This window comes from Lucilia cuprina, chromosome 4 (genome assembly GCF_022045245.1).
Source record: "Lucilia cuprina isolate Lc7/37 chromosome 4, ASM2204524v1, whole genome shotgun sequence".
Classification (NCBI taxonomy): domain Eukaryota; kingdom Metazoa; phylum Arthropoda; class Insecta; order Diptera; family Calliphoridae; genus Lucilia; species Lucilia cuprina.
The window spans coordinates 8,856,007-8,876,474 of NC_060952.1; the positions used below are offsets into that span (position 1 = coordinate 8,856,007).

A 20,468-nucleotide genomic window follows, 5' to 3' on the forward strand; every position below is an offset into this window, starting at 1 on the left:
CAACTTTTGACAATATCAGACAATAACTATGGTCCTTCGATTTAATGAAAAGATATTTTCTATAGAATTTTTGAATCTTTGGACCTGCTAAAAGTTATTAACAAAGTTTTCGCTTTCTTCATATGGTCCTACGAGCCTTTGTAAAATAATTTTAAATACTTTTTTTCTGGGCTTTTTGCAATAAATTTGTTAAACTGAAGGCTTAACTAAATTTCGATATTTACTAATAAATTCTTTTATTAGGAATGAAGGACCAAAACAACTATAATTGCTATAAATGAAGGACCATTTTTAAAAATCTTTTATAAGGTCTACTTCAAAAGTTAAATTTTATTTTATTTAACACTTCACTTAATACACATTTAATTACATCTATGTAAATAGACTTTAAACAGCGATTAAATCAAGTTAAACATTTTTATCCATTTTATTTTCTCAATTTTAAGGGTCAATACACAAAACAATTGGAAAAAAAAAACATTTAATACACTTGTTTCAAAACCCGGTTGCAGTCTACTAATTCCAATTATATTCAAATTTATTCTAAAAAAAAAAAAACAAAATTATATATTTGTTCCTGTTATTTAAACAACAAATACAAATAGAGTTTTATAGCAGTATAATAATTATAATAAATTTTATATAGACTAGAGATATATATTGATAATGATGATGATTATAATGGTGATTGTGATGATGACATTTTCATTTTATAATTTATTAAAAAAACCAATAAAATAATTAAAACAAAAACAACAAATTAAATAAAAATTGTTGTTGTCAATCTAATACAACAGAAAAAAAACGCTCTTAAAAATTAAACACATACTCTACTCACGGATACGTTTAAGTATTAGTTGAAACAACACAAAAACTGGCTGTACAACAATGAGTATTGGAAATAAAATTTTTTAAAAATTAAAAAACAAACCAGTTGTTGTTGTAGCTTAAAGGGAAGAACACACACAGTGATATAAAGTTGTAAAAAAAATAAATGTTTTTTATTTAAATTCTATTTTAATAAAGGGGGATTTTTTCTTTTAGCAAGAATTACAAGTTTATATTTTAAATTTTCAAAAAAAAAAAAATTGACAAATGCTCAAACAAACTTTTTTGACTTATATAATTAAAAAAAAGTAAAGAAAAAAATTTTAATAAGTTTTGAAAAAATACAAGTTTTCTTGCAAAATATAAAAAGATTAGAATTTTAATTTTTATAACAAAGTTTTTTTTTTAAATTAGATATTTAAAGAAACTTACAATATCTTGATAAACTTTAAGTTTTTTTTTTTCAACTAAGTGTATTTACACAATTTTTTGTTTAAAGTTATGAAAACTTTAGAGTTATTTTTTACGACAAAACTAAATACTATTATCATACTTATTTGTTTGTTTTTTTATATATTTTTAATCTAGAAACATTTCCACAAATGTATTAATTAAATAAATATTTAAAAAAAAAGAAACAAAAATTTAAAAAAAATAAATAAAACTAAACTTGAATGTGATAAAAACTAAGAAAAAAAAACGAAATAAAATTAAAGAAACTAAAATTTATTAAAGAAAAAAACAATGTTGTGATATTAAATAAAAAACACAAAAAAATATACTAAAATCATCGATAACATTTAAAATATAATAAAAATACTTTAAAAGAAACTCATCAGAATAAAAATAAAACAATAGAAATGTAATAAGTGTTTTAAAATAAAATAATATAAAACAAAAATATCCAAGGATCTCTCTACATCTCGCTCTCAGTGCTAAACAGCTTCAAAACGAAAATACTACATCTTTCCTTTCATCTTTAAACGAAATACCAAAAAGGATTCACAATACATCTACTACCCGGCCAGTTATTGAAACTTCTAAAAGAAAAGCTTATAAAAGCTTAATTTAAATCAAAACATAAATTGCTGTCTACTTAAATACTGCAAAGTTTGTGTAGTATTTGAATTTGCTTAAAATAGGAGAAACGGTAATTGTTTTTTATCTAAAATATATAAATAAATGTTAAAAACAAAAACAATAAATTACATATAAATTTGCAAACAAATCAAATCAAAATTCATCAACATAATTTTACATATAAATGTAATCTATATTTACAAAAATATCTATAAATAAAAATATTTCTCTAAATGGATGTTGTGTGGTGTATCATCATTTAATTTATTGATTAAAATTTTTTGTTTAATTTAAAAAAAAAAATAAACAACAAATTTTGTTTGTTGCATTGTTGCGCCTTCATCTTTTACATTCGTGATATATATATATATTCATCTTATTTTTTATATAAAAAACTATATATTCAAAAGAAAGCTAAACGTTGTTCATCATTTATTATCATCAGCCAACAAAATTTTATTTAAAACATATCTATCAAAAGCTGTTAACAGGTTTTTAACACTCAATTTAAAAATATTTAATAAAAAAAACCTCATCATCAAAAAGCACTTCTCAAGAATATACAAACAAAAGAATTGTTTTGAACATTTTCTTTTTTAACAAAAATATATCAAAAAAAATTTTGCTGCTGCTGTTGCTATTTACATAAATATAAAATATATATCTCTATATCTATTATCGAATATATATTATAAATATAATTCATATTGTCGTTGTTGTTGTTGTCGCCTTAATAATAATATTAAAATAAAATCCACCACACCACTCTACTACTACTTACCACCAACCACCACCACCAAAAAAAAATACCACCACAAAATAAATCTCAAATATTAAAAAAATAAATATCAACATCACTTCTTTAAAATAACTCTATATTTTATTAAAAAAAAAGCAACAAAAAATCTTTCAAAAACACTTCATCATTAACTTTTAATAAAAAAAAGAAATCTTGTCATCAACATTGTTTATAAACAAAAATCGACTCAACATTTTCAAGCAACACTCAGAAAAAATTTAAACAAATTCTTATTCCAAAATAAAAATTTAACTAATTCTTTTTTTATCTTTCTTTTTATGTTCAAATATATAAAAAACAAACAAAACCAAAATCTTTTTTAAATAAAAATTGGCCTAAAAATTCAAAAAAAAAAAAAAAAAACAAATCAAAAACCAAACTAATGCTCTAAAAATAAAATCAAAATAAATTGAATACCTCACAGCAACAAATGTTGATAAGCAATGTTTATAAACAAAACAAAAGTTAAACAGCAATGAAACAAGTTTGAAAGTAACATAAGAAAAGGAATACTTTTTCTCAAAAAAAAATTACGTCCAAGCCACAAATTTATAAATATATATTTATAAGGAAACAAAAATTAAGACTGAAAGTTTTTAAAAAAAGGAAAATTTATTTTACAAAGAGGAAATGTCACAAATGAATACTTTAACGGAAAGTTTAATGTCCAATGCCTTTGATTTAATGGGAGGTTCAACAATGGCTCAACAGTTTCTGGAACACATGGATATGTATACACAAAGGCAACAACAACAGCAGCAGCAACATCAGCAACAACAGCATCAGTATACACTGCCAAGCAATTTAACAGAAACACAGCAGCAGCAACAATTTATTAATAATAACAATAATACGCAGAACGCGTCACAACAAATTGATTTTTTATTTAATCATCAAACGCATACGCAACAATCATCGGCAGATTCCTCAGCATCTTCCTCGCCCACCAGTCAATTACTGCAACATATGTATAAACAACAACAACAACATTCAACATCTTCCTCACCTTTAATGTTAATGCAACAGCAACAACAACAACAGCAACAATTTGATAATCATCAACATTATACGCAACATCATCAGCAACAGCATCATCATCAACAGCAACAACAACAACAACACCAGCAACATTCCTTAAGAACATCTCCTACCAACAACTTAGAAAATAATATTTATAATACCTCACAGCATTTATTAAATTTAAATATACAGATGGATTCCTCAACTACATCACTACAACAGCAACAACAATCAACACAAAATCTAGTTAAGAATAACACAACAACAACCACAGCAGCAACTACTACTACTACCAATCTTAACAACAATCTTAACAATAACAATTTAACTAACACAACAACCACAAACAATAATACGAATGGTAACAATATGACTTCATCACCACCCACAACAACTTCCTCGTCGTCCTCATCATCCACGGTTATCTCAACCACTACTCAGCAACAGCAACAACAACAGCAGCAGCAACAAACAACGCCTCATCAGCATCAGCCACATGCGCAACATTCACATCATCAGCATCAACATGCTGCTGGCACAACATCTCCTTATAAATCCTGTTGGTGTTATGGTGAGTTAAAAAAAAAAAAAATCAATCAAAAATGATTTTAAAAAATAATAACGCAAACGTAACAAAAAACCAATACATGTCTTATATGCAACATTATATATATCTCTCTCTCAAAATCTCTCTCTTCAATCAACCACCATCAAACATCACCAACAAAAAGCATACGTTCAACCAAAAAAATTTAAAAAAAAAACTCATCATCAACATCAACTACTTCAGCATCATCATTATTGAAAAAAATTTACCAAAAATCAAATCAAATAAGCAACTCAAGCAATTTAATTAAAATAATTTATAAATATTAAAGTTTAAACGAAATCATTTAAATAATTATTTATCAAACAGCAACATTTGTGGGAAGGTTTTTGTTTTTCTTCAAAGGATTTTAAATATATATTTTTTCTCATTACTCATACGCTCACGAGCACTTTATATAAATTAATATCAATCATACGCTTTGTGTATGTTTTATTTTTTTTATTATTTTGTATGTATTTATGTATCTGTCAGTCAGTTAGTGTGTGTATTTTATTTAAATTGTGATTTATGTTTTTAATATATTGTTTTAACAAAAGTATAATTAATTTAAAGATTAGTTTTACTTTATGTTTAATTGTTTTTTTTTTAGAGTTTTCTTACTTTGTCAGGGTTTTAAATGTTTCACAACATGTTTTTCTCATTACGACATTCATTTGAGAATCAAGCAACATTTTCTACTCTTCTTTTTATTTTGCTATAATATTTAATTTTCTAACTTTAAGCTTTAGATTTCAGTTTTTTAACCGTAAAAGCTTTAATGAAATTCTTAAAATAGTGAATTTTTTATAAAACTTTGCATTTTGTATTTTGTGTAGATTTTCTCATTATGTGTTAAATTTGACATTTTATGTAAAATTCAACATTTTGTGTTAAAATTTTGTTAAATTGCTAAAAATTTTTAATTTTTTTTAAATAATGAAATTTATGTAAATCTTCTTGTTTTGTAAAATTCAAAGATTTGTGTTAAATTTTATGTTTTGTGTAAAATATAAAATTTTGTATCAAATTATACATTTTGTATAAAATTTAATATTAAACATTTTATGTAAAATTTTAAACAACACATTTCAGGTAAAATTTAATATTAAACATTTTGTGTAAAATTTTACATTTTATTTTAAAATTTACATATTGTTTAAATTTTTCTTTGTAAAATGTGAATTTTTATGTCAAATTACACATTTTATGTAGAATTTAAAAATTTGTGTCAAATTATACATTTTATGTGATATTTTACATATTGTGTAAAAGTCTAAATCTTTCGCAAATTACACATTTTCTGTAAAATAACTCATAAAATTCTAAATTTTCTGGCAAATTACACATTTTGTAGAAAATTTTGTGTCAAATATCACATTTTATATTAATTTTTTGTATATGTGTAAAATTCTTAATTTTGTGTAAAATTTACACATTTACATTTTGTGTAAAATTTCACACTTTATATTGAAATTTATATTTTGTTAAAATTTTATGTGAATATTTCTTTTTGTATGTAAGTTTTGTGTAAATTTACACATTTTGTGTAAAATTACACATTTTGTGTAAAATTACACATTTTGTATAAAATTACACATTTTGTATAAAATAACACATTCTGTGTAAATAAAATAATTTTATATTAAAAATTATGTTTTGTGTAAAATTTTACATTTTGTTATATAAAATTTAATATAAAATGTAAATCTATCATTTTTTAAAATTTAAAGTTTTGTGTATAATGCAAAAATTTGTAAATGTAAAGTTTTATGTAAAATTTATCTATTTGCTTAAATTTTTTTATTTTTGTTAAATTATACACTTTTGTGGCAATTTTTACGTTTTTTTTTAATTGAGAATTTTCTGTCATATTACACATTTTATGTAATATTTGAAATATGATATAAATCTATCTTTGTGTAAAATATGAAGTTTTAAATTTTATGTAAAATTTTACTTTTTTTTAAGTGTACATTTTCTATAAAAATTTGCATTTTCTGTAAAAATTTACATTTTCTGTAAAAATTTACATTTTCTGTATAAATTTACATTTTCTGTAAAAATGTAGATTTTATCTAAACTTAAAAATTTTATGTAAATCCTGCAATAATTTCGTTCTTTTTAACTTACAATTCAGGCGATTTAATTTTCAAATTATTCCAATTTAATATTACTCATACGCAACATTGGACTTTGGTGTTTTTCACCTATACACCTTGAAATCTAAAACAAAATATGAAATTTACTATAAAACAATTTAACACTAAAAATAAAGCATTTTTCTAAAACAAATTGAAAACTATTCTATACATGAAATTTTTCAAAATTTTCTTAACAAAAATAACATACCTACATGCAAATGTAGTAAGTATGTATGTGCTAAAAGTTGGCTGTTATAAATAAATCATTAAAATGGCTTTGGCAACAAAAGTTTTGTTTATATTTCAAATAAAATTTATTTTTATTAGTTTAAGCAAACAAACGCAAGCGAAAAATAAAAATAATATTTCTCTATGCAGTTTAAAAATACCTTTTTGCTTTCAAAATGATTTGTAGCCTTCATGTCTAGTTTTAGAAAGAATGAAGAAAAAAAATAATATTTTATTTTCTTGAGAAAAAAATTACAGAGAAATAGCTAAAGTAATCAGAAAATTAAGAATATTGCTAAATTTAAAAAATATAATTTTCTATCTATTATTTTTATTAAAATAATAAAGGAATTTCCTTTTAAATCTCATAAAAAACGTTATATCTAATTTTTTATTCATTAATTCCTTTTCTAATGCTTTTTTGTAAGCATTTTATTTCTCATTAATTTGTCAACAATTCTATGCCCCCAAAAGAATTTGAAATTCTTTTTTATTTTAGAACCACTTGGCGTATGAGTATTAAAATATTTAATAAGGTTGTTTAACGACAATGAAAATTACTACTACTACACATGGAAAAACTTTAACACACACAGCCGAATATATTCCTTGTTTGTTTGCACACACACATACTTAGTTAAGAAATCTATGGCCCAGTTTTGAGTATTAAAGAAGGAGGCAAATGAAAGCAAATTTTTAGGGACCAAGTCTCTCTTCATTTGTAAAAAATTTTGTGCTTACTAAAACAGATTTTTTATTTTTTTTTTTGTGGAATAAACATACATGACATACTTATAGAGTTTCTTTAATACTTACATACTTACTTTTTAGATTCATTTTGTTAAATGAAAAAAAAGGAAATATTAGGCAAGTTTTTTATGTGTGTAATTAAAAAAAGAACCTAATAGGTTTGTAAATTATACGAGAAAAGTACTATTTATGCCATAGAATTTTGTATAAGAAAGTTTGTTAAAAAAAAGTTGTTTTGTTCAAGTATTACATAATCCTAAATTGCTACCATAACCTCAAAACATAGATTTTTTTTAATTGTTTAATATTTTCCATAAATGGTGGGCAGGATTTTGGGCAGAATTTGGGGGAAACATTTATAAAATATAAATGTGATTTCATGTTAGTTTTTAATTATATTGAAATAAAAAAAGTACCAACAACAGAAATTGAAATAACCCCCATTTGAGTTCAAACCTCTTTGTAGAAAAAAATTTACTATAAACGTTCCAATATAAAAATTACCTTATACATACTTTCTCAATTCAGATCTAACTGAATTATTCAACTATTGCCGCAGAAAGTACCAAAGTACCATTTCATAATTCTTGAGAAGTGGGGAAAAATTTAGTGCTTTGAATTGAGGCCTCTATCGCTCCTCAACCAGTGGCTCAAGTGGGAATCGAATCTACCACCTCAGATCTACCAGAGGCTTTTTTAATATCTACCATTTGGTTAAACCATCTACAACCTTTACCTATTGTGTAAAATATTACAATTTGTGTTAATTTTGCAATTTCGTTTAAATCTCTTTTTTTTAATTTGTAAAATTTTACATATTGTTAAAAATTTTTGTACTTTACTTTTTTTGTACTTAACTTATACTTTTTGTGTAAAACTAAAAAAAAAAATGTATATTTGTTGTAAAATGTTTTGTGTAAAATTTTACATTTAGTATAAAATTTAATAGTTAGTGTAAAATTTAACAATCAGTGTAAAATTTTACATTTTGTAGAATTTTACGTTTTGTGTAAAGTTTTGCCTTTAGTATAAAATTGTTAATTTATGTAAAATTTTTAATTTGTGTAAACTTGTGAACTTATGTAAAGTTTTGAATTTGTCTAAAATTTTACATTTTGTGTATAAATTTATAATTTTGTTTAAATTTTGTATAAAATTATACATTTTGTGTAAAATTTTACATTTTGTGTAAAATTTTACATTTTGTGTAAAATTTTACATTTTAAAATTCTTGATTTTGTTTAAATTAAACATTTTATTTAAAATTTTTTATTTTATGTAAAATTTTACATTTTATGTAAAATTTTACATTTTATTTTGTGTCAAAATTTTTTATTTTGGGTAAAATTCTAAATTTGTTAGTAAAATTTTACATTTTGTTTTAAAAATTTATACTTTAATATTTTGTGTAAACTTATACATATAATTTTACATTTTGTGTAAAAATTTGTAAATTATTTCTTAATTTGTTAAATAACACATTCTTCTTTAAACATAAAAACGTCAGTTTTATGATTCCACATTTGCAATGTAGATGCGATATTGCCAAATATGTAATTGATAGTGAAATAAAGTATTTTAAGACCCACTGTGTTTAAACATATTTAATACCAATTTTAAGACAATCATTTCACATTAATTTCATTTTATTTGCAAATCTATACCAAAAATGTATTTATATTTTCATTTCACATAATTTAAAAATTTTTAATTAATTTAAAAACATTTTATAAGCTTTTTTTTATAACCTTCATAAATATTTATATAATTTAGAGTCACCGTAAAATAACAAATTTATGACCATTTTTAATGAAAACTCTTTTTTGGACAAACCTAAATAAAACACTCTATCATCTTTATGCCAATAAAAAGGCAAAATATACAAATTCTTCATAAACAGCCAAGTAAAATAAATCAAAGAGAGGTGCCCAGTTTAATATTAAAAAAACGTTTTTTTTATTGTAGCAACATTTCTAATAGAACACGTATTTCTAAAATATAACACATGTTTTTTTTTTTTTGTTTTCTATAGTTTTTTTTTTCATCTTTCATTCTGTCTGCCTAATGATCTATTTTAATTTATAAATATTCTATTTAATTCTATTTTAGTATTTTTCAATATGTGTTTTTTTAGTTTTGAAATTTGTTTAAAATTTTATTTTTGGTATTTTTCCCTCTCATTTGTTTAGTTAGTTTCTTTTTTTTTCGTTTTTATTCAAAGTGTGCAAATGTTGCCACATTCTATTTGAATTCGTGTTAAATTCTAACACTAATACATGACTCAATTTGTTTTATATACATTGTATATCTATGTTTTCAATGCTTTTTTTCTATAGATTCATGGTTGTTTTTTTTAGATTCTTTTTTGATTTGTAAGCATTTTCTAAATTCTAAGCGTGTGAAAGCAATGTCATCATCTTCCCATTTCTATCTATGCAATTTGTAAAGCGTTTTTTTTTTTTGTCTATTTCATCTTCTCTCCTCTTTATCTATTAAATACATGAAAATGAAAATTTAGTTCACACAAAGTTTCTAATTAAAGTCTAACGACAAATAAAGTATAAAAAATAGTATGTATTTATTTAAACGAAAAAAAAACAACAAACATACTCTACATATTTTTGAAGGACACTTTAACACATTTCGTAAGAGAAATAACATAAAAAAATATATATCGTGTAGTGAACATAAAAAGCAAAAGTGTTTGTTGTAAGAAAATAAGATAAAGAACTAAGGAAAAAAGTGAAACAACATTTAGCTGAAGGCTTAGGTAGAATTTTATTTATACCTTGTTCACACACAACTTTTGCTTTTTTTTTGAAGTCAGCAAAATTTTGTTGAATTTGTAAGAAAATAAAAACTAGAAAGTAATAGCAGTAATAAATAACAACAGCTTTTATTTGTCACTTATTATGAGCTTGAATGAGCTTTTTTTATCGCTTCGTTTAAATTTTAACATAAAATTATCTTTATTTTGATTTGCTTTGAATAAGGTACTCAGTCTTTATAAAAGCTTTTGCTAATATTTCTTTTAAAAGCTTCTTAATTAAAAAAAGAAAGCTTTTAAGTTTTCTTGTTTGTAAAGAACACTTTATTACAGTTTTAGTACAAAGCTTTTAGTTTAAAACTTTAAATAAACTTAACTAAGTTTTTATGAAACTTAATAATTTAAAGCTTTTTTGAAAAAAGTTCAAAATATAATAGTTACTTAAAGCTTTATATTTTACAAGGAGAAAGTGTTTAAATTGTATTATAGTTTATATGTGTCTTAATTTTTTCCGAAAAACTTTTAAATCTCATGTTTTAGTAAAAGCACATAACTTTGCATGAAATTTACAATTTCTCAGTTATAAGTTAATCTTTCATATTTTTTTATAAAAGCTTAAACATTTTAAACTTTCAAGCTTAAATTTCATTAATTTCAGTATGGTATAAACATCGCTATAAGTTTACATGAAATTTAAAAGATTTCGAAAAAATAGCCAAAAATTAAAAACTTTTTTGAAAAAAAAGCTTAAGCTTAATTTATAGCTTATTCTTTTAATAGTTGAAGCTTTTTATTTTACAAGATCTTTAAAGTGTAACTGAATTATATGGAAACTTGAATTATAAACCTTTTGAAAAAAGATTATGAATAAGACCCTTAATATTTACATTATGAAAAAAATATTGAAAAAAGATTTTATGTTTATATTATGCTTATTGATTAAGCACAAAGTTTTAATAAAAGCTTTAAGATTTTGAGCATAAGCTTTTAAAATTCAAAATTTTATATTTTTTTCCATAGCAGTCTTAATGGAAAGCTTTAAATAAACTTTATAAAGTTTTTATGAAACTTAAAAGATTTCGACACACACAAAACAGTAAAGCTTATTAAAAAAAGCTTAAAGATATACAGTTTGATATAACAATTAGGGACGTTGAGCTTTATAAACATTCAAAAGTCAAAAAGATAAGTTTTTTGGCTTTTTGTTAATTTGTTATGAAAAACTTTTAAATCTCAAGCTTTAATAAAATTAAAAAATTTAATAAATTTAATACCATTAATTCTATTAGTAGAGTGCTTAAGTCTTTAGAAATATATAATAGATTTAGCATTAAAAAAAAAACTAAGTAGTACACATATGAAACCTAGGTCTTATAGATTTTTCTTTCTTTTATTAAAATTTTGCCTATTTGTTGCTGTCTTTATAAAAGAAGACTAACAATGGTTATATATTAATGTATAGAAATGTGTAATGAACATAAAGACAAATATGTATATTAAAATATATTGTATAGGAGTATGTAAAGAAAAGCTCTTTTTTAACGGCCTTAGGCAGAACATTATGTACTTCAATTACCATATAGATTACAAGAAGTAAAATGTCAGCAAGATGTGGTCATAAATATATCATATATCTGAAAGCTTTTTAATATTTTTAAGAGCATATTTTAATAAAACAGCTGAAATTATTGTAGTCACTCGGAACTTAAAACTTGTAACCCTTAGTCAAAGCTTTTTTTTGTAAACTGCTCGTTAAAAGAGTGCTAGATGTACCTTTAGTACTTTAAAGAAATGTTTGAGCAAACACACATCAACTATATTTTCTATTTACAATTAATGTCACAAGGTTGCATATAGATATGTCATACTCACACACATTGACAAACTTACACATTTACATAACATTCTCATATACAAGATATAATATTTAATAGATAATAGTCATATATAGTTTGCCTTTGAGGTCTTGTTTTTTTTTACTCTCGCTGTGTTTTTTTTTTTTCTTTTTTATTTATTTAACAATTCTCGTTTTTTTTTGTTTTGTTCTCTGTAGTTTACAAAAATAATAATCAGATATTGATGTTTTTTCAAGTGTACTTATATACATACAAATGTATATATGTATGTATAAGTATATGTATATTGTGTGGGTTATATTTGAGTATCTATATGAGAGAATTGTAACATTTAATCAGGTGCATAACAAAATGCGTTATTGCTGTCATGTCATCATAATAAAATGTGTTGTCAATGTTTAGTCATATGTATGTATATTTTTTTGCTGTGTTCTTGTCATGTTTTTGTATATCATAATGTCATAGTATATTATACAAGTTTGAGAATAGATGAGAATAGTTGTTGTTATTGTGTTGTTGTTATTAAGTATCGAGAAGAGTATGGTTACGTAATAGGCCATCTCCGTTTGACATAAATATTAATTGAATAGATGTTTTTTGTTGTATGATAGTTTTTCAGAGTAGTTTTTGTGAGCAGGAATTGCGAGGCAGGTTGGAAAAGTGCTTTAAGGAATAGGCTTGAAAATAGGGAAATTTAAATCTTTTTAAAGCTTTCTCTTAACTATGTCTTTGTGTGAAAACTTAATTTGCTGAATTTGATTGCATTTTTTCATTAAATGCCTAAAAGTATACCACGTTTTGAAGAAAATAAGGAAATCAGTTCTTGGAATATTCCCGATTAAAAGTTGTATTTTGATTTTTTTTATTTTTTTCGTCTATTAAACTTATTAATATCAAAAAAAATAATAAAATTTAAAACTTTTCGTTAGACACTGTTTAAAAATCATGTTAAATTATTTATTTGTGTTTTTCTTGTTTCTTTAACATAAACATTACATGTTAGCTAAATATTACAAAATATTGTTGGTTTTTTTTTCCTAAAGAAACACACACATGCACTCACACATTTTTTTCATATTTTCATTTAATTAATAATAATATTTCTTCTTACATTTATCATTACAATCATAATGAGAGCTTTTCGTTATTTAATCTTTTTTTATCTTTAGTTCTTTTTAAATATTTTTCTCTTTTGTTTAAATATTGATTTAAATAAAACATATAATTCTTTTTTATAATTATACAATATACATTTAAATATAAACTAATTTATTTATTTTTTTTTCTCTTTTTCCTTTTTCTCCCCAAAAAATAAAACAAAATAAAAATATTATAAATTAAATTTATAAAAACGTGGCATTGTTTTATTATAATTATGTATGCTGCCCCATTTCGTTGTCCATGTTTTTATCTATTTCTAGGTGAGTCTGTTTGTTCTGGATTAGAGGTTGAAATTGAAAATAATAACAATAATTATCATCATGGTAAGCTTTTCTCATTGTTTCATAAATGTCATTATAAAAGTTCATAATTTTGTTGTTTTTTGAAAAAGAAATTTTTTTTGCAATTTTTTTTTTTTGGTTTTAATTCTTTGTTTTATTTCTAAATTTTAATTGATTTTTGTATGTTTTTTTAATAATATAATTAATTTACCCAGAAAAGAAATGCATGAAGAAAAAAACTATTTTTAATAGTTGTTGCCTATTAACTAACTAAAAACTTTTGCTAACTTGTTAAAAAGCTTTAAAACTAATTTAAATAATAATGACTTTTAAATGTTTCTTTATATAACAAAATCAGTACAACTTATTACTTTCTGCATTACCTAGTAATGTTTAATAGTTGTTGTAAAGCTGTTAAAGCTTAAATTAAATGAATTACTTGTTCTAAAGATTTATAGAGGGATTTTTAAACTCAAATCTTTGTCACTGATGATTTATGTAAATAGTTTACAAAACTCCCAAGATTTCTTTGTAAAAAGACACTTTTCATTTCCTGATTTTCTCTTAGCATTCAACCATTCCACAAAGCTTTAAAGACTATACCTTAGTCGTTATATATTTTGTGTAAAAAAAAGTTTTCTATTAAGTTTTTCTTATTGTTTTCCTAAAATTTTATCACAAATCAATAACTTGTCCCAGGTAAATGTTGTGTTAAAATTTTGCTTAGAATTCATAGCACAAACTCATAAAATTTTCTTAAAAACTTCATTAAGCATTTCATAAAATTTGAATCTTAAAACAAACATCTCATAACGTAAATTATCATTTCAATCATTTAGAGTGTTAAATGTTAATAAATGTTAAAATAATAGATTCATAGATTCAAACGCAAAATTCATAATTCATTAAAAACAAAAATTTCAAATATAACATAATGAAGAAATAAAATGTTATTATTTTTAATTTTCGAACCTAATAATTAAAAAAACAACAACAACTATATTAAATTTATAAAAAACAGAAAACTTATTAAATATTTTCAATTTTATTAATAAAAATTCTTTTTTTTAATTCTTTCAGGTGATTCAACCTATCACATGAAGATCTTAGTGCCAGCAGTGGCCTCCGGTGCCATTATTGGCAAAGGAGGCGAGACCATAGCCTCTTTACAAAAAGATACTGGTGCTCGTGTTAAAATGTCCAAATCACATGATTTCTATCCAGGTTAGTAGCTATTGAAAATTTCTTTAAAAAAGAATCTTATTGAAATTTCTTTTCCTTAAACACAGGTACTACCGAACGTGTGTGTCTTATAACCGGCACCGTGGAAGGCATTATGACTGTACTCGATTTCATTATGGATAAAATTCGTGAAAAACCCGATTTGAATACAAAAATCTTGGATGCCGAAAATAAACAGAGCCAAGAACGTGATAAACAAGTGAAAATTTTGGTGCCCAATTCCACCGCCGGCATGATCATTGGCAAGGGTGGTGCTTACATTAAGCAAATCAAAGAGGAAAGTGGTTCATATGTACAGATTAGCCAAAAGCCCAAGGATATTTCATTGCAAGAACGTTGCATTACCATCATTGGCGACAAGGAGAACAATAAAAATGCCTGCAAAATGATCTTATCGAAAATAGTCGAAGATCCTCAGTCGGGCACTTGTTTGAATGTCTCGTATGCTGATGTTAGTGGGCCGGTGGCAAATTTCAATCCAACCGGTTCACCATATGCCACCAATCAGAATGCTATTAATTCGAGTACCGCCTCGTTGAATTCAACTTTGGGTACGACAATTGGTGGTGCCGCTTCGGCAGCTGGTCTACTAGTCAATGGTACGGGCATTAATTTGTCCTTGAATTTGAGCACACCAAATCCAGCACCAAATCTAGCATTGGCCACACAGTTATTGGAACATATTAAGGTGAGAAAGACAGAAAGAAAGCCGCGTTTTTTAATAAAAAAGCTTGTAAATAATAAGCTTGTTCGAGTTTTCGAAATTAAATTTAAAAAAAATAAATTTTTCATATAGTGTGCTAGTAGCTATAAACTGGTGGCAATAGTTTTTTATTATCTCTTTTAAAACATTAATTACATATAAATGAAAAAAAAAAAAACTTGAAAATAATTTCTATTTTCAAAAAGTTGAAAAAACTTTTGTTCTACTATTTTCCACAATATGCTTTAAATATATTAACTTTCTTAAATATATATATTAATCTTCCATAATGACTACCAATTAGCGACAACAGTTTTTTATTATCGGTTTATAATCCGTTAAAAAAATTAATTTAAAAACTCAACAAAAATTTTATATTTTTAAAAAGTTTAAAAACTTTTCAAAAAGTTGAAAACACTTTTGTTCTACTATTTTCCACAATCTGCTTCAAATTTTGGATTTTTCTTAAATATTTGTAAAACTTTCATAATGACCACCAATTGCGACAACAGTTTTTTATTATCGGTTTATAAGCCGTTAATAAAACTCAACAAAAATTTTATATATTTAGAAAGTTGAAAAAACTTTTCTTTTACAATTTTTTACAATTTTCATCAAATTTTTAATTTTTTTAAAGAATATGTTAAACACAAATGTGGACTACAAATTAGTGTAAACAATTTTTTATTATCAGTTTTTAAACTGTTAAAAGAAATGTAAATTAAAAACTCAACAAAAATTTTATATTTGCAAATAGTTGAAAAAACTTTTGTTGTACCATTTTCCACAATATGCTTTAAATTTGATATTTTTCTTAAAAATATGTCAGACAGAAATATTGACAACAAATTAGTATAAATAGTTATTTATTATCGGGTTTTAAACTTTAAAAGAAATGTAAATTAAAAACTCAACAAAAATTATATATTTTCAAAAAGTTAAAAAAAAAACTTTTATTAAACTATTTTCCACAATATGCTTCAAATTTGATATTCTTCTTAAAAATATGTCAGACAGAAATATTGACTTCAAATTAGTATAAACAGTTATTTATTATCGGTTTTAAACCGTTAATAAAATTTAATTTAAAAACTCAACACAAATTCAATATATTCCAAAGATTCAAAAAACTTTTGTTCTACTTATTTTTTCAAATTACTTCAAAATTTTAATATTTTGGTATTTTAGAAATATAATCAATATAAGCTAAAATAAGTGAAATGTAAAAAAATTGTATTTCGAAATAAAGTAAAAATTTGCCAAAATCTCTAAGATCTATAAAAATTTAAACTATTGTCAAATATTAATCAATTTCTTTTTACCATTTCAGGTCGCTTTAAGAAGTTTAGGCTATTCCGAAACCGCCACTACTGAAGTGTGTGCTGCCTTAGGTGTTTTAGCTAAATACGGTGTACTCGGTATGGGTGTCGGTTTGCCACATGCCAATGGTGCTCACACAACACTCGGCAGCTATTTGGGTGTATCCACGTTGGATCAACAGACAGCCGCCGCCAATGCTGCCGCCAGTGCGAGCAATGTTTTCGGTGCCGTAGGACAAGTCAATTTGGAACAATATACAGCCGCAGCTGCAGCCGCTGCTGCTGCGGCCGCCTCGCGTCCCACGCAAACACAATTGGATGTTGCAGCTGCTGCGGCCCAATTTGATCATTTCCGTCATTTAGGAAGTGCAGCTACAGCTGGTCAAGCTGCCACACCCGTGTCATTGAATAATAATAGTTTTGGTTTAACCGCTGCTACAGGTACCGCCACTACGGCACCCACATTGGGTGCTAATGCTGCCCATTCGTTGAGCAGTCTGAGTAAGAGTCCCACACCGGGTGATTTGGGTGCCAAGGATACCAAAAATGTGGAAATTCCTGAAGTTATTGTAGGCGCTATCTTAGGTGGGCCACGTTTTTATTATCCTTACTAAAAACAGACAAACAACAACAAGAACAAACAAGCAAGAAAAAAAATTATGCAAATAATTTACCTAACCTAGTTTTTGTTTTATATCCTTTTACTTTTTTGGTTCTGTTAATATAAAGCTCAAATTTTTTAATTTTTTTTTTAACTTCCCTAAATATGTTTGTTTGTTAAAAACAAAAACCATAAGTCGGGTGCCTGTTTTTTTGAAAAATATTTGTTTTTACATTTATTTTTTAAAACAACTTTATGTTTGTTAATTTGTTACACCACGTTTTTTTAATATTATTAATGATTTTATGATTTGTTTGTAAGTGTATTGCAATTATTTTTTTATTTTATATTTGTATAATTAAATAACATAAGTGCCTTTTTATATATATATTTAAACTTTTACACTAAAGCCTTCTTCATACTTTCTAAAAACATTCCTTTTTATTAGTTTTATATAATTACTTGATATAATACATATATAGTGAGTAACCTAGGGAGCTATATTTAAGGAATTTAAACATTCCTTTTAAGTTTTTTTTCTTATTTTTTTTATAAATTTAAATGGCCCTCTTTTCTTTAAGTTTAAAAAAGAAGAAATAATTCAATGGTTTAAGTGTCTCAAACAACTACGTTTCATATGTTAATAACATAGTTTTCTGCTTCACAATAACTTATTTTATTAGCTATTTTTTTGTTAATTTGTTTTGTATATCTAGTCAAGTTCTTGCCGCCTTAAAAAAATATATATTTCATTTTCTTTAATTTTCACTGTAAACTAAATACATTTCTAGCAATAAAATATAATAAAAGAAAATAAGTAAGAAACAACAACAAAAATCTCCATTTGAAATAGTTCAAACAAAAGACGTTCATTCGATTATCATTTGTTTTATTCAGAATTAGTTTTCCATTTAAAAAGAAACTGTGATGTTATATACCTAAAAACAACAACATTTGTCATTAAAACTTGTAAACTATTTACTTTACCCTTTTCCATACATTTATAAATATTTTGCCTTTTAGTTTTTCCATTTCATAATTGTTTTTAAAACATTTTTTTGTTTAAATTACAAATTGAACGTCTCTTTCTTTAAAAAGTGTTTAATTTTGAAGAGTACTAAGCCTGTTTATAACACTTTAAAGGCTGGTCCTTTCGCCAATAATTTCTTCATTCAAAACAGAAACGTTTTCAAACGGGACATTTTATTTTCATATTTTATTTACATATTTACTTTTATTATTTATGTAAACATAAAATAAAGGGCGCAGCTTTATATTTAAAATATATATTTTTTTTATTTGTTAAAAATTAAAAAAAAAAAAATTTTGCACTTTGTAAATCTTAACAATTTTAAATTTTCTAAAATTCTTTTAAAGCAAAGAATAGTGTGAATAGGACCTATGATTACTTACTCTTTTGCTTTAAATTAATTAAGTTTAAATTGTTAAATTTGTAAGTTTAGTTTAGGCTTTCTTTTCCTAATCCATTTATAAACTAACTATCATATACATACATTGTCATTATGGTTTTTTGTTTAGGTGTTTAAATTTTTTTTAATTATATTATTATTATTTTAAGTTAATTTACTATAAACATTTATTTCATTTCTTTAATCCTTAAGGGATATTAGTGCAATTGGTTTAAAAGCTACTTTAATATATAAAAAAAATACAAAAAAAAAACTCAACTTTAACTAAAAGTTGCTAAATATTTTCTTAATGAAAATTAAAAAAAAAATAAACAAATAAAATATAAATATACCTCAATTAAATAATAGTTTATAGTTTAATATTTTTTAAACAAATTTACTAAAATAACAATTTTTCTTTAAAAAAAAACGACAATTTAATAATTTTTAAACATTCCCACATTTATTAAATAATTTTTAAACTAATTTCTTAATTTCCAAGCTAATAGTAATAATAATTAATAATATACAACACAAAACATTTATTTTTCTCTTTTTAAATTACATATACAAAAAAAAAAAAGTTAATAATCATAATAAAATTATTATAAAACTGAAATAATTCCAGGTCCAAATGGTCGTAGTTTAGTTGAAATACAACATGTATCGGGCGCAAATGTGCAAATTTCAAAGAAAGGTATATTCGCACCTGGCACTAGAAATCGTATTGTAACAATAACTGGTCAACCGAGTGCCATTGCTAAAGCTCAATTTTTAATTGAACAAAAAATCAACGAGGAGGAGACAAAAAGAGCGCGACAAATTCCATTAGCCACTGTTGTGAATTAAAAAAAAAACAAAACAAAAACAAATTATTTATACATAAAAATATAAATATATAAATAATTATATATACATAAAAGAAATCTATATAAAAAACACACACACACACACCTACACCTCTCTCCACATACATACACCCTTAATAATTTGTATAGAAATTTAATTTAACAACATTTGTTTTAAAACAAACAACAAAAAAAAAAAAAAGAAAATAATTTTTAAAATTTTTTTCTGTAAAATCATTAACAAAAAAATTATTTATCTTAAAAAAAGAAAAGTAATGAATGTAAGAAAAAAAATTCTTCATTATTTTTCCTCTACCCTCACACATAACCATTACATACAAACAAATAATTTCATTATCAAACAATATGAAAAAAAAACAAAACGTAAAAAAACTTAGTAAAATATTTAACAAAATTAAAAAAACAAATAATATTATATAGAAAACAAACAAGAGTTTAAAACCAAAACTTTTTAGATAATAATTATAATTTCAATATAATAAAAAAAACAAATAAAACTAAAACATTTAGTAAACAGTTTTTAAAGAAAAAAATCTTAAATCAAGTTTTTTCCATAAATTATTAAAACAATAAATTATTACAAAAAAAAAAAAAAAACAACAACCACAGTTAGTAAATTGTCAACCAAAACAAAATAAACATAATTTTTAAACAAATTTCCCTTAAACCTAGTAAACAAAAAAAAAAAAACGAAAATAAGTAAACTATTATAGAAAGGTTAATAAATTATAAAAACAAATTTTTGTGAGTAGTTAAATAAATTTTATTATTTTCCTAAAAAAAAACTAAAAAACGCAAGGCAAAATAGTTGATTTACTTTTTTTA

The 20,468-nt window shown here is 23.7% G+C and overlaps 1 protein-coding gene across 9 annotated transcripts in view; it reads left to right on the plus strand.

Moving 5' to 3' along the window:
* LOC111686217 (RNA-binding protein Pasilla) overlaps positions 1-19,988 on the plus strand; it is a 102,031-nt gene extending 82,043 nt beyond the window's left edge. For 3 of the 9 annotated variants that reach the window (XM_046949536.1, XM_046949535.1, XM_046949538.1), the window contains 5 exons: positions 13,480-13,542; positions 14,581-14,724; positions 14,790-15,430; positions 16,776-17,349; positions 19,403-19,988. In XM_046949536.1, coding sequence (XP_046805492.1) covers positions 13,480-13,542; positions 14,581-14,724; positions 14,790-15,430; positions 16,776-17,349; positions 19,403-19,623 — 1,643 coding nt within the window. In that variant the 3' untranslated portion in view covers positions 19,624-19,988. Of the gene's footprint in view, positions 1-1,607; positions 1,979-2,318; positions 4,299-13,479; positions 13,543-14,580; positions 14,725-14,789; positions 15,431-16,775; positions 17,350-19,402 lie in introns of those variants that run through there. The other 6 variants (XM_023448563.2, XM_046949534.1, XM_023448591.2 and 3 more) reach the window with 6 other exon arrangements.
* The last annotated feature ends 480 nt before the right edge of the window (positions 19,989-20,468 follow it).